The sequence below is a fragment of the Melospiza georgiana genome, chromosome 11, assembly GCF_028018845.1.
Source record: "Melospiza georgiana isolate bMelGeo1 chromosome 11, bMelGeo1.pri, whole genome shotgun sequence".
NCBI classification, from domain to species: Eukaryota; Metazoa; Chordata; class Aves; order Passeriformes; family Passerellidae; genus Melospiza; species Melospiza georgiana.
Genome location: NC_080440.1, coordinates 12,481,187 through 12,494,188, shown reverse-complemented (window position 1 = coordinate 12,494,188; position 13,002 = coordinate 12,481,187). Strand labels below are relative to the sequence as shown.

The window sequence follows — 13,002 nt, the reverse complement described above, 5'->3', positions numbered from 1 at the left end:
CTTTGCAAACCACACAATTAACCATATAATTAACATACAAATATTTGATGGTGTAAGTTACAGAATGTTTTACATTACACATAACTGCATTTTAAATTTATTTATTTTATTTAAAGGAAAAATACACAAAACAATTAGATTTTACTTCAGTAACAATCAAGCCTTACAAAATCAATTATGGTCTCTTGTTTCTGATGTGCTATTTTAGAGTAAATTATAGGTGCAGGGTAAATTCACTGATTTAATTAAATTCAAATCTACAAAATATTGGATCAGCAGAATTGATCCCATTGCTTTACCCATGAGGTTTACTAGGCTATCATTAGGTAAATCACAAGGGATTTTTGAAGCCTTTTGCAGTTGTCTCAAAAAACCAAAACATTTATTTAACTTTAAGACAATCTTCTAACCTTGCACAGTTTGCTCCAATCTTTGGTACAGTCTTGTCGAAATCCAGCAGTAAAAGCTCCCAGATATGCTATTACACCAGCTGATATCAGAATATCACCTGTCAGATTATCATATTCCACTTGAAGATCACATGCAGCTTGATGCCATCTATGACAAGCAGAAAAAAGTCATACTGAAACCTCCACATTAATGACATTGATGTAAAACCCAACTTGGTTTTGTTTATCTTAGCTAAGAGTAGGTGAAAAATATGAAAACCTCAATTCTCATTTGGAAGAGATTTCTGCTACAATTCTCCCAGTGTTGCTGCCCATATTTTTATGCTACAAACAACTAGGAATATTTCAAGGTGCAGGACATTCTTTAGTGTTACAGTTCTCAAACAGAAACACAGCATTAAAGGCTTAGAGAACATAATTTCAAGTTCTATTTCTACAGTTGTTGTTTTATCTCACATTTGAACTTAAAACTGACCTTGTTTTCTCTCCACCAAGGCCTCCAATCAACTTCTCTGCTCGTTCCAGTTTTTTAGCACACAGATCAACCTGGAATTCCAAACGAGCCTTTTCTTCTGTCTTTTCAGCAAAGGTTTTTTCCAAAGCAGCCAAACGCCCTTCAACTTCTGCAAGCTCTGCTCTCTTCTGATTCAACAGCTCCATTGTCACTGCCAGGGACTCCTCTGCCACTTTTAAACGTTCTTTTTTGGGTTCAATCTCCTATTCAATTACAACCAACCCACAAGTGCTTTAGTACATTTGTGTAACTTTATTATTAAGTACAATGCTTAAGGTGAATACACAGAGCAAAGGAAGATTCCATAGCACCAAGGGGCAAGGACCAAAACCACACCTTTGATACCCTGTGAAAGACTTCCATTCCCTTAATCCATTTGCACAAACCCTCTGCTGCTGAGGAAGCTTTGGCCACCACTTGTGGATCAAACTCTGGATTGGTCAGGTACTCGGTCCGGATCTTCTGCATAACGTGTTCCTGGGGAACAAAGGCAGTGCAGCCCATCAGATATCACAGCTGACACCTCCAAACTCAACTGATTCATTGCCATTTCTCTACACAATGAAATAACAAAGAACTATTCCATAATAATTGTTGTAGAAATCACTGCTCATTTGGTTGTTTTGATCTTCCTGTCATGTTACATAATCTTTTCCTGTTTTCATTCTAATCCTATCCTTACCCTTTCTAATCATGCATTTGCTGTATCTTCCCTGTGGCAGCTCCATAAGCACATTACAGTCACAGAGAAGCCTTAATTTACACTGCCCCTTGTGCAAAACATACCAATTCCATTATTTGCTATCTTTTTCTCAATACACAACTTTGGGGACACTATAAAATGCATTTCTCCTAATGTAATACAAAATGTAATTGCTTGTGCCTACTTTTGGGGAACAGTTTTATAAAGGGCAAAGAGTATTTCATCAAGTACAAAGCATATTCCATTTCCAATTAATTCAGCAAAGGGCAAGAATCACACTCTTGGATAGTATGACCTTTAGGAGAAAAAAATCATATTTGAAAGGTGATATAGCTAGTACATTTCTGCATTTATTGCATATCTGCCAGTAGAATCAACAAAATATTACCCATTTTGTCATCATTCATTTAATCAAAAATAATACAATTAGAAAAAGATGTTAAGAAAGGCAGCAATGGACAGTCAATTATAAAAAGAAGTTTATAATGCTGAATGGTTGATCTAGTAAAACTAGCAAAAAAAGAAAAAGGCATAGGAAGGCTGGACATGGATCAAATGTCCATTGGTACCACTGAAAAACCCCAGCCAGCTCCCAAAACAGAGTGTGTGAAATGAGGCTAAAAGGACATAGGCTCAGAAGAAACTGATTGATTTGGACAAATGATGTCTCCAAAAAGCATTTTCTCTCTTTTTTTTTTTTTTTTTCCCTGCAAGAAAGTGTCTGGTAAAAATTACTGAAAAAGCCTTACCGGAATGGGTGTCTCAGAACAGGCTTTCAATTCCTTTAGGAAATTAATGTTGCCAAGCATTTTCTGGCTTACACCCCAATAATCCCAAATCTACAAAACATAGTAGAAAATACATTTTCAGGCTTTAAAACAAATACACATACAAAAATTTACAAACCTAATTTAATTAAAATTCATGAATATTTAATACTGATAATCTGGTATCTCCTTGAGATGCCAGTAAAGCAGAAAGTCTGTCAGATCAAACATTTCCTTCCAATCATCCTTTCAGTCAAAAAGTAAACAGTGTTTCAGGGAAGTTATGTATTATCAATTCTCAAGAAATGTGTAAAGCAAATTAAATCTGGCACATAAAAAAATTTGGAAAATAAGGAAAGTTTTCAGTAAAATCCTGGATGGAGGCTATAAGTACTTGCCTACTTTAATGCACCTTGGGTTATCTTGTTTGTTGGATAAGTGTTGGAAAGAGCATGAATTACATTTTTATTTCAGACTATTGTCTGCTGTTTTACCTTGCCTCCAGATCCTGAAGGATCAGAAATTCTTTCAGGTTTTTTTTCTCTTATGACACAGACAGCAGCCATGACAAGTTTGACACCAGAGGGAGGATTTTTCATTGTTTTGACAACTGCTATATCAGATGGCTAAAATAAAAAACACATGAAGTATTATGTCTTTCTCAGCACTCAGTAGATGAATTGATAGAAAAAAGAGGAATTATAACACCATTACCAATGAATGCAAGTGGTAACATAGAACTTTAGAAGGGATGATACAATGTTACCATCATGATTATCAATATCCATCACTATTCTCTAGGCAGAGGAAAAAAAATTAAATAAATGCTAATAAACTGTAAACTAATGATTAAATAAAATTTTGCTTTAAAAATTTGAGGTCAGAATATTTTTGATACACTTTGTGTCATCTCTTATTCTTCTAAATTCCTACTTCATTTCAGAGAGTTACATAACACTTTCAAATGCTGAAATTTAGATCAGCTTGCCTTCAAAGTGTCAAGAGCACCAATTGCAGCCTCCATGACTGGCAATGCCTCTGCCAGGTCACTCTCACATTCATTTTTCAGTGCCTGAGCTTCTTCAGCTTTTTCTGTAGCAATTTCTTCGTCCACTTTAACAATTTTTCTTTTTTCTTCTACTTCTGCAGATTCTACTTCTATAATCTAAAGAAAAACCATGAGTGGGCTTTATTTATATCGTGCCATGAATGATCAAATAAACTGAAATTATCTACTATAGAACTTAAGGAATATTGTAAAATATAAAGGGAACATTGAAGATTTTATTATGTTAAGATCATTCCAATTTTAATATGTTAACAGATAAGTCAAGCCTTTATCCAACTCCCTTTGCAGTTCTAGGGAAATGACATTCAGTTTTCTTAGAGGCAGAAGAGATATCACTGTATCTGTAAAAACACTTAAGAATCAGAAACAAGTGTATAACATCAATTAAATCATGCTTTTTTGGTGATACAACAGTCACATACTAAATAAGTATGTATATATTTTTATATACTGGAATTTTCAAAACACACAAGATTTTTGATCCTAAATCCCACTAAATTCCCAGGATCCTTTACTAAATCAATCATATAATCCCTGTGCATGCAAAGACAGACCATGCAAAACTGTTCTTGTTTGGTTTGTTATATCTGGTCACATGGAAAAACTACTTGAGGTTTTTGCAATGTTTGTGAATCAACTTGGGAAACCTGATCAATCACTATTAGCATGAAAATTCCTCTAACATCCTTTAGCATGGAGCTTAGGCAATGACTGTATATCCAGAGAATGTAATTTATATAAAGAATGAAATTTTATTTCTGTTCTAAGGCTATAAACATAAATAACCAGTCTCAGAATACTGGAAACCTCTGTAAACAAGGAGTGAGCTCAAAAACCTCAATTCAACTTCTACTTTCTGAAAGTCACACATCAGTGAAATAAGACACGTGCTTACATTAAAAGCCACAAAGCTTTTGTATAACTCTACCTCCATCATGCTTGCATTTTCCACTTTAGCCTCTTCCAGTTTGGGCTGCAGCTCAATTAATTCCATTTTCATCCTACCAACCTATGCATATACAAAAGAATCAGGTGGGATCCAGAAGGGTCAAGCACAATTTCTAGCAATTCCTTTAAGACCTAGATTTTACCTAATGACTAATTTATGGATTGTTAATGTAACATTCAGTTTCAAACCAAAACATTTCCAAGATTTATTTTTATCTCCTACATACAATGTCTAATTTTAAGAACTATGATCACTTACAGTCACCTGTTAACCACCAAGGAAATGACAGCTCTGTTCATATACCACTTAACAATATATGTTTAGAGATGTATGGCTTTAGCACAAGTTCTGTGATTGCAGGAAAGAAAAAGCAAAATACATTTGTTAGTTTTACTGTTGAAGATTGAGCTGAACAAAATCTTAAGTAGCACTTTTGACTGACTTCTCCAGAAAAAGACCTGCAGTTGACAAACACTTCCTAATTTCAGTTCCATATTTGTTGTACCTCACCTGTGACTCAGCAAAAGCTAGTTTATCTAGCCCATTCACATATTTCTTCTTGGCTTTCATTACACTGTCTCGTTTCTCAGTGAGAAGTCTCTGAAATGCAGCAATAAGCTCAAGATAAGAAGTAGGAGTAACATAATTATGGCGTCCCAGACTTTGTAAAAACCTATTTAAAACGGAAAAAAAGTAAGAGTAACTTAAACTTTGATTTATTTTTTAGTTTATCAGTAGCAAAGTTATGTAACTTTTTGACATAAATTAACAGTTTCAGTGATTTTATATAATTTTTATGAAGGCAAATAGTTGTGTTAACTTTTAATATATAAATGAGTAGCATTGAACTCAGTCACATAAAACTTTATGATTGTTTCTAAAAGCCATAGACTGACCTTTCAGAGAGTGACAAAACTGAAGTATGGAAGTATTTACAGATGGGCACAACTGCCTGGCGCTCAGTGTCTGTGAGCTGAAGTGATTCCAGGAACTTACTGGCCACACGTTCAAGGGCATCTTCAGGCCACGGCTGAGGGAGAAGTGAGGAAGAAAGAATTTGTAAAATTCAACTCTTAGCAGTCTTCAAATGTTAAATCAAGTTTTACCATCCAAACCAGCAGAATGAGACACACTAGTCCCAGCTGTGTCTCAAGAACAATGAGCTGATAAAAGGGTTGGTTAGCTCAGGCAGCAAGGTCAGCACCCATGCAATCTTTTCTGGCAGCTCCTGGTTGATATTCTAGCTCAAAGTACACACTAACATTCCATCCAAACAGGTCTGTGTCTATTCATCCTTTGGCAGAAAAATTAATTGACAGCACTGGGCCAAGCTATGGAGCTAACTGTGTTTTACTGAGAGCAATAGTACTTACAGTGATACTATTTATCCAAGTTTTATTCTGCTATAAAAGATCTACCGATAAACATCAACATTTGTATTTGCTAGTTGTTCCTACAATGGATGACCTGCTGAATAGGCAGCCACAATTAAGACAATTTTAAAGTCACAATGAAATGGTTTCTCTAGTCCTCTAAAACATACATACTATGTAAAATTACAAATTTCCATCATCAAACTAAGACTACAGATACTTCAGAAACATGTAGCAACAAAATTTAATTTATTTAGATGTAGAAATGTTGAGATCACACAGCAAAGAGCTCCAAAAATACTACAGAAAAGGCTTATGCAATTTTAAAATTTTGGAAAACAAGGAGTACTTCTACAAGGAAGATAAAAGAAAATATAATGACACTTAGAAATATAGAGCATTAGAGAGCTGAGGCAGATTTTGGAGGAAATAATATAAATATTCTCCCATACCTGGAACCAATCAATAGTACAGCAGTTGATGAGCGATGGAAACTGTCTCAGACGATTGCGGAAAGCATCTCCAATTGGGCTGAATGCCACCACAATGTGGAGATTTTCTTTGCATAAGTTCACAAAAAGTGCATACAAGGCCAAGGGACTGAGTTCTTCACCTTTATCAGCAGCCTGAGCTGCTGCACGAACACGAACACCCTTAGGAATAATACATAGCATAAAAAATGTTACATAAATTCTCATTAAGCACATCTCAAGTCCTATAGCAATCCTATTAATGGCAGCATCACCAGGAAATTAAATTTTTTAGTGGAAATGAAACAGACAAAATGAAGTAGAAAACCGGAACAAGTAGCAAATACTGTCTGAGAACAGGATTGCACTATTTATCTGTGACCCTTTCAGCATTTGAATGTGCTCCAGAAATGATCATCTGCTGCTCTGAGCAACAGAGAGTAGATCATAACAATAGAGTAAAAGAAGAATTCTTTGGAGGGAGCAAATTTAAATGAATAAAAACCAACTTTGCTCCAGCTGGCACATTGTGGATAGCTACCAAGTTCCAGCATATAGCCTCTGAATATGTTCACACAAACTATAAAATTGGAAAAGAGCCATATTATTTTAATATTGCCACTATATACCTGGTAAGAATGAAATAGTAACAGAAAAAGATCACAAGAATTATAATCTAACTTCTTTGAAAGATTCACGAATTCAGGAATCAACATGCTCCATAATTCAAGTGCAAGAAAAACCAGGATTAACATCTATAAAGTGATACCGATATTGTAACAAAAACATTTGTGTGTGTACTAAGAACTACTCTGAAAATCAACTAGAAGCATACCTACTTAATTTAGTAAAAACATACAGAGATAGGGAGACAGCACAGCATGCAGTTCCAAATATTGTTTGCTAACATTAAATTTCCAACATGATGTATACAAAGATTGGTGTCTCTTCCTCCCAAATTGCAACTGCTATTGTGAAAATCCAAGCCCGATTTGAGTTAATTTTGTTTTTCATTTGCCTGAGTACACTGCATCCTTACTTCTGAGCTAAGTCATGGAGCACTTTTGTACATTATGAAATTCTGTCTAACAATGCCCCAGAGAGCAGGAGTCTTTGAGAAAGATGGGCCACGTGTTCCAATAAAAATGTCACATCTTTGCACTTTGCTGGTCAATGAAAACATTATGATGCACCATCTTGTCCTACACAATACACTACAAAAAGAACCACAGCCATGGGGTATTTGTGAACAATGCAAGTTCTCTACATGCACAACTTAATGTGTTTGTGAACAGAGCACTAGGTCAGAATTAAAGCTTGCAGTTGGCATAAACTACTCCATAAGTTTACTAAGTTGATTTATCTAAAGTCTCAAAAAGAAGTCACAGATTTAAGTGCAAATGTCCAAAAGCCACATTTCACACGGAACTGACCAAGTAGATTAAAAGGGAGGTGAAATTAAAGAGTTTCTAAAGATACCTCTATAATTTCTTGCTTTTCATCTGCTGCAAAAATATTGGGAACCTCTCCTGTGTTGAGGACACTGTCAATATCTTCCAAAAAACTTTCCTCCTTAATTTGTGCGTCTGTGATGAGAAATACAGTTTTCAAGCGTTGAACACCTGCACTCTTCAGAAGTTTCTGAAAATGCAAGACAGTAAAAATTGTACATTCCAAAACAAAATTGTACGTTCCAAAACAAAATTGTACATTCCTTCCTCAAAATTAAATCAAAATGTAGACAGGTTATTAATACTCACTTTGAGATCTTCTCTCCACTCATTTGTACCATAGGTCCTAGAAATCTCTGGTTGAAAAACATGCATCTTTGCCATGAAGGCTGCCAGGCGGGTCAGAGACTGCCGCCCGCTGCCCCCCATCCCAACCAGCAGAGCGTTGCCCCCGGACTGCTTCAGGATGCGGCTCAGGCGAGACAGGTGCTCCAGCATGTACCTGCAGGGGGAGCACACCGATCACCCACAGAGCAGAAACTCATGGCTACCTATGCACCCAGAAATCTGGGAAACAAATCAAGCAGTAGCATCTCCAAAACAAGTTTCTGAATGCAGGGTGGGGTGGGGTAGAGAGGAAGAAAGAGAGTGGGCATGAACCACAAAATAAAGTAAAACTTATAATTCTATTATACAAATATCAGTGTGTAGCTAAATTACTGCAAATTGCTAGAAAGAGCATGCAGAGGTAAGAACAGGAGTACTGTTACGATAAATGTGTTAAAGGAAATGAAAAACATTAATTCTCTACTTCAAAATAACAGCAGTATTACCAATTTTAACTTTCTTGAAGAATAGCAATTTCAGTATCCTTTTTAAGTAACCACTGGGGGAACACGGTTTTTATCAACAAACATCTCCCTTTCCTCCACCTGTGACACTGTTTTGTAAGTTATATGTGGAATTGACATTGGAACATCCTCAGGAAGCAGTATCTGCACATTGCTGAGAGTCCTTGTCAAAACTCAGGCATGATTTATCTCAGAATATGAAGCAAGGCCTATAGGAGATCCCTTGTTTAAGCACAGGGCATGGGGTAATTAAAGCAAGCTGAGCAGCTATTAAAAGCAGTCTCAAAAAAACTTTCAAACATTTCAAAAAAGATAAATTCTTGTTTATTTTTACTGGTTAGAAAAACAAAATAAACAAATTCAGATGTTATCCACGAGACAACTCTAAGGCTGCAGTCCAACAGGCTCTCCTGGCTGCTGTTCAGTGAGGTCACTGCAATATTGCTTCTACACCCAGGAAGTGGCCTTTGATCAGAGGCTGCCAGCTCTTCAAACTGAGAGTCTAGCTGTACATAACAGGCTCCCAGAAATCCAGCTTGGCAAAATGACCTAGACTAAAATAAGCTGCTACTAGAACTGTTTGAAGTAACTCTCATCACCTTCAGGAAGTATCGACGTGTCAAGTTACTGTGGCAAATATGAAGAGGTGGTAATCTCTAGCAACAGGGAGGAGGAAGGAGTTTGACCTCCTCATCTCTCTCAGTTGTAGCTCTGCATGATCACAAGTTAAGGTAACAATAAGGGCCTGCAGAGTCTAAAATTTCACAGGATTAGCTGCAGTACCAGCTGGGTGCATGGCTGTGCTGCACAACAGAGCAGACAGCTTGGATTGTGAACAATTCCCTCGTGAGATGCTTGTCCTTGGGGAATGAAAGTCCAGTGACATCCATCTTCACTGGTGACAGAGGCCTAGGAGAAGTACAGCACCTATCTGATTCAGTGCACAATGTTTCTGTAACAACTAAGGAAAATATTCAAAGCCCCTTAGGAGAAAAGCTTCTCATTATTTACTTTCAGGTAGAAAAAGGAGAAGCATAAAGAAAAAATCAGTTTACTTCCATTCATAAAGGTGTAACACCACAAACACTATAAAGAATGCAAAAAGGGGAGGAAACATACAGAAAACCACAGTCCTCAAAACTGAATATACTGAATTATCAACTACAGCTTAAAGCTCTTAATAAAACAGATCATAAACACCTGAAAACAACAAGGTTCATTCTTGTTTTCTGGGTTTGATTATATTCATCCAGACACTGCTCCACAACCTCACTGAACTCCTCAATGCTTGGAATCTCAATATAAAGTTTTTCCTCTCCCTCAAGTTCTGGATACATGTAGTCACCAAAACACAGACTTCTCATGTCTTCTTCTGTTACCTATGGCAAATATTCAGCAAATTATGAAGTCAAGTTTAATATTTAGTGAATATATTTCTTATTCTAATTTTAGAAAACAAAGGAGAGTTTAGACAAATACCCCAGACACAAGAATAAGCACTCCAAAATATTTTGATTCACAGACAACACCCCCCTCAAAATTATGCTTCCTGCATTGAACTTATTCTTAATTTTTTCTCAGAAAAGAATTGGGTCAAATAGCCACTAACAGTTTCATAATCATGACCTTCAGAATACACCAAATTCATACAGATGTATATTATGAAATGGACAGCTAAGACCACAAAGTTATTTCTTCTATACATGAAAGCAACTACAAAGGACATAAAAAACAAACAACAAAAAAAAATGAAGACAAGGCATAAAATATAACATAACTACACAGCATTTTGGATATCAAAATTTAATAACAATCACAGGATGCAGATGTACATATTCCTTTTAAGGAAAAGTAGCACATTTTAAATGTAGTATTTTTTGAAAAGAATGTTCATTACAACAGTTAAACCCTCCCAAACAATTTTCATTTCTACATTTTTTTCCTTATGAAGACATTTGGCCAAATTCAACTCAAATTTTCACGTGCATTTGAGTCAAAATTTCACCTATGATTAACTCCCATGTCCTAAATTTACAATAAAAGCAATTATTTTGCAACAGCTACAACATTATACTCACAGATGAGCTTCCTTCCTTCAGGTGTGCAAAAACTTTGTCGAATACTTCTTTGAAATGCTCTTTCACAATGTCTTTCACCAGATTGAACAACCAGGCTCTGTCATCATCTTCCACCAGCCGGTCGTAGAAGACACGGAACACCTCGTGTACAAACAGCCGAATCATCACCTGCTTGTTCTGAACCGCACTTTTCTTAATGAGCAAACAGCCATGGATAACCCGGGAAAAGTCACGCAGGTTGAAGGTATAATGAGATTTGGCTGGTGTGGGCAAAAGATTTTTGATGGCTTTCTTATACACCTTCAGACAAGAACAATAGAGAGCAACAAAATCAAAAAAGTAACACTGACTGTACTATTATCATAATTCCTAAATGCCTTCTGAAATGCTATTTCTCAAAAAAACCCTTTCACACTACATAATTGTAGAGACAAAGGAACTTCAATGAACAAATTGAAGGAAATCCCCAGTAAGGTGTTTGCCTCTTACCTCTAAGGTGGCAGTGACAATCTGATTTCCAATTGTGGAGAAGTCAGGAGGAAATTCATTCATCTTTAGGTAAAGAGCTACTACGGTAGAGAAGATGCGGATCATGGTTTCGTCGCTGAAGGAGTTGATGCTGCAGATGTTGAAGTGCCGCAGGAAGCGAGGGGTGACAGGGTTCCTCCCACCCCCTGGGGGCCCCATAGCACCCAGCAGCTGGACATCAGCAAGGGTGATTTTAGAGGTGTCCTTAAAATCATACCTTCAAAATAAAATGCCATGTGACACTTAAATACAGATATAACACATTTGTTGAACCTTAGATGCATCTATATGACAGACCACCCCCTGGATGCATTAAAAAAGTATTTAAAATATATATATATAAACCTAGTAGGCATTATGTAATATAATATATATTTCTATATATTTTATGTTTTTAAAAACAAACAACTCCTCCTCCCCAAAATACAAAAAACCAACTAGTCCTTTAACTGTGCACCAGTTAATCTCAACATATCATTTCCTGGCTGGAAAGAAAAATTATTTGTTTAAACCGCATTCTGTAAAACCTGATACAAAATTTTGAGTATTAAAACAGTAAAATACCAAGGCATATCTCTATTCAAGAGTAATAGATATTGGAGCAGTGCCTGGAATCACAAGAGCAGCTGTGTTTGAGAAGTGCCTGGAATCGTAGAATGATCCAGACTCAGGAAAACACCTGTTCCTGTTTTCCAATATAAGCAAAGGCAAAAACCTCAAAAGCAGGGAAGACTTTCAACTTATTTTATTTCATGCCTATTATCATACCTGATTTCACTGTGAATTTTAAAAAAACATTTTGAGATCTTGTTAAAAAAATTTACTGAATAATGAAAGAGAAACATGGATAATAGAGGAAACCAACATAAGAAATAAAATCAGAAATTTTATATAACTGCATATATATAGGTATGTACAGAAAACTGCAAACTCAATCTAAGGAGAAAGAGAAAGAAAAAGAACAAGAAACTACATTGGAAAAAAAAAGTTAAAATAATCAAGGTGTAAATGAATAATTTTATTTACATATACTAACTCTGCTGCTCAGCACTAGAACATTCTAAAATACTCAAAATTAATTTGATCATGAATTTCCTAAACTGAGAAGTCCTTAGAGAGTAAAATACAAGTTCCTTCAACTTTAAAGAATGTATTTTTATATAAATTAAATTTACATTAACATTTACAAACCACTTCAAAAAATTTTGAAAATAAAATTCAAGAGAATAAAAAAGTAACAGCAAATACATCAACAAAAATTTTCAGTTGTATTTCAAATAATTACCAAAATCCATGGTCACAGAACTGTCTTAAAAGTTCAATAGGAGGCTGTGCCCCATACTTCTCCAAAGCTGGCATATTCATATCATCTACAAAAATAATGCACTTTTTTCCCATTGGAGGGCCAAAAACTCCTTTGCGCCTCTTGTCCAGCCTGGCCATAATAATGTTCTGCAATGCAAACAGGATCACTCAGAACACAGATTACATATTCATGTCCACAACCTCCTGAGACCACAATGATCTGTTCTACCAACCTGAGTCTGATTGGCACTGGTTCGAGCTGAAAAGTTAATGAAGAATGGTAAGAAGAGCTCCTTTTCCAAGTTGTTCATTAACTTGTCCTTGACGTACACAGATTTCCCAGTTCCTGTTGGTCCCACGAGAAGCAGTGGTCTTCACAAAAAAATAAAGCACAAAGACTGCAGAAACCTAACATTGTAAACTAAAAGAAACTAGAAGTCAAAGGTTTTACTAACTTGCCCTTCTTCTACCTCCAAAAACATTACTTGCCTAAAGAAGAAACTGAAGTGTTCTAAGACATTCATTAAACCCTCT

The 13,002-nt window shown here is 35.9% G+C and overlaps 1 protein-coding gene across 1 annotated transcript in view; it reads right to left on the bottom strand.

Moving 5' to 3' along the window:
• The window catches only part of DNAH12 (dynein axonemal heavy chain 12), a 58,271-nt gene that overhangs the window by 16,419 nt on the left and 28,850 nt on the right, over positions 1-13,002 (bottom strand). The window contains exons 38-54 of the mRNA XM_058031926.1: positions 12,702-12,840; positions 12,449-12,615; positions 11,125-11,380; positions 10,636-10,935; positions 9,758-9,936; positions 8,016-8,208; positions 7,735-7,896; positions 6,238-6,438; positions 5,309-5,442; positions 4,923-5,085; positions 4,392-4,472; positions 3,383-3,559; positions 2,889-3,020; positions 2,377-2,466; positions 1,261-1,401; positions 886-1,127; positions 411-558 (exon numbers count right to left, since the gene is read on the bottom strand). Of these exons, the coding sequence (XP_057887909.1) occupies positions 411-558; positions 886-1,127; positions 1,261-1,401; positions 2,377-2,466; positions 2,889-3,020; positions 3,383-3,559; positions 4,392-4,472; positions 4,923-5,085; positions 5,309-5,442; positions 6,238-6,438; positions 7,735-7,896; positions 8,016-8,208; positions 9,758-9,936; positions 10,636-10,935; positions 11,125-11,380; positions 12,449-12,615; positions 12,702-12,840 (2,905 nt within the window). The remainder of the gene's footprint in view (positions 1-410; positions 559-885; positions 1,128-1,260; positions 1,402-2,376; positions 2,467-2,888; positions 3,021-3,382; positions 3,560-4,391; positions 4,473-4,922; positions 5,086-5,308; positions 5,443-6,237; positions 6,439-7,734; positions 7,897-8,015; positions 8,209-9,757; positions 9,937-10,635; positions 10,936-11,124; positions 11,381-12,448; positions 12,616-12,701; positions 12,841-13,002) is intronic.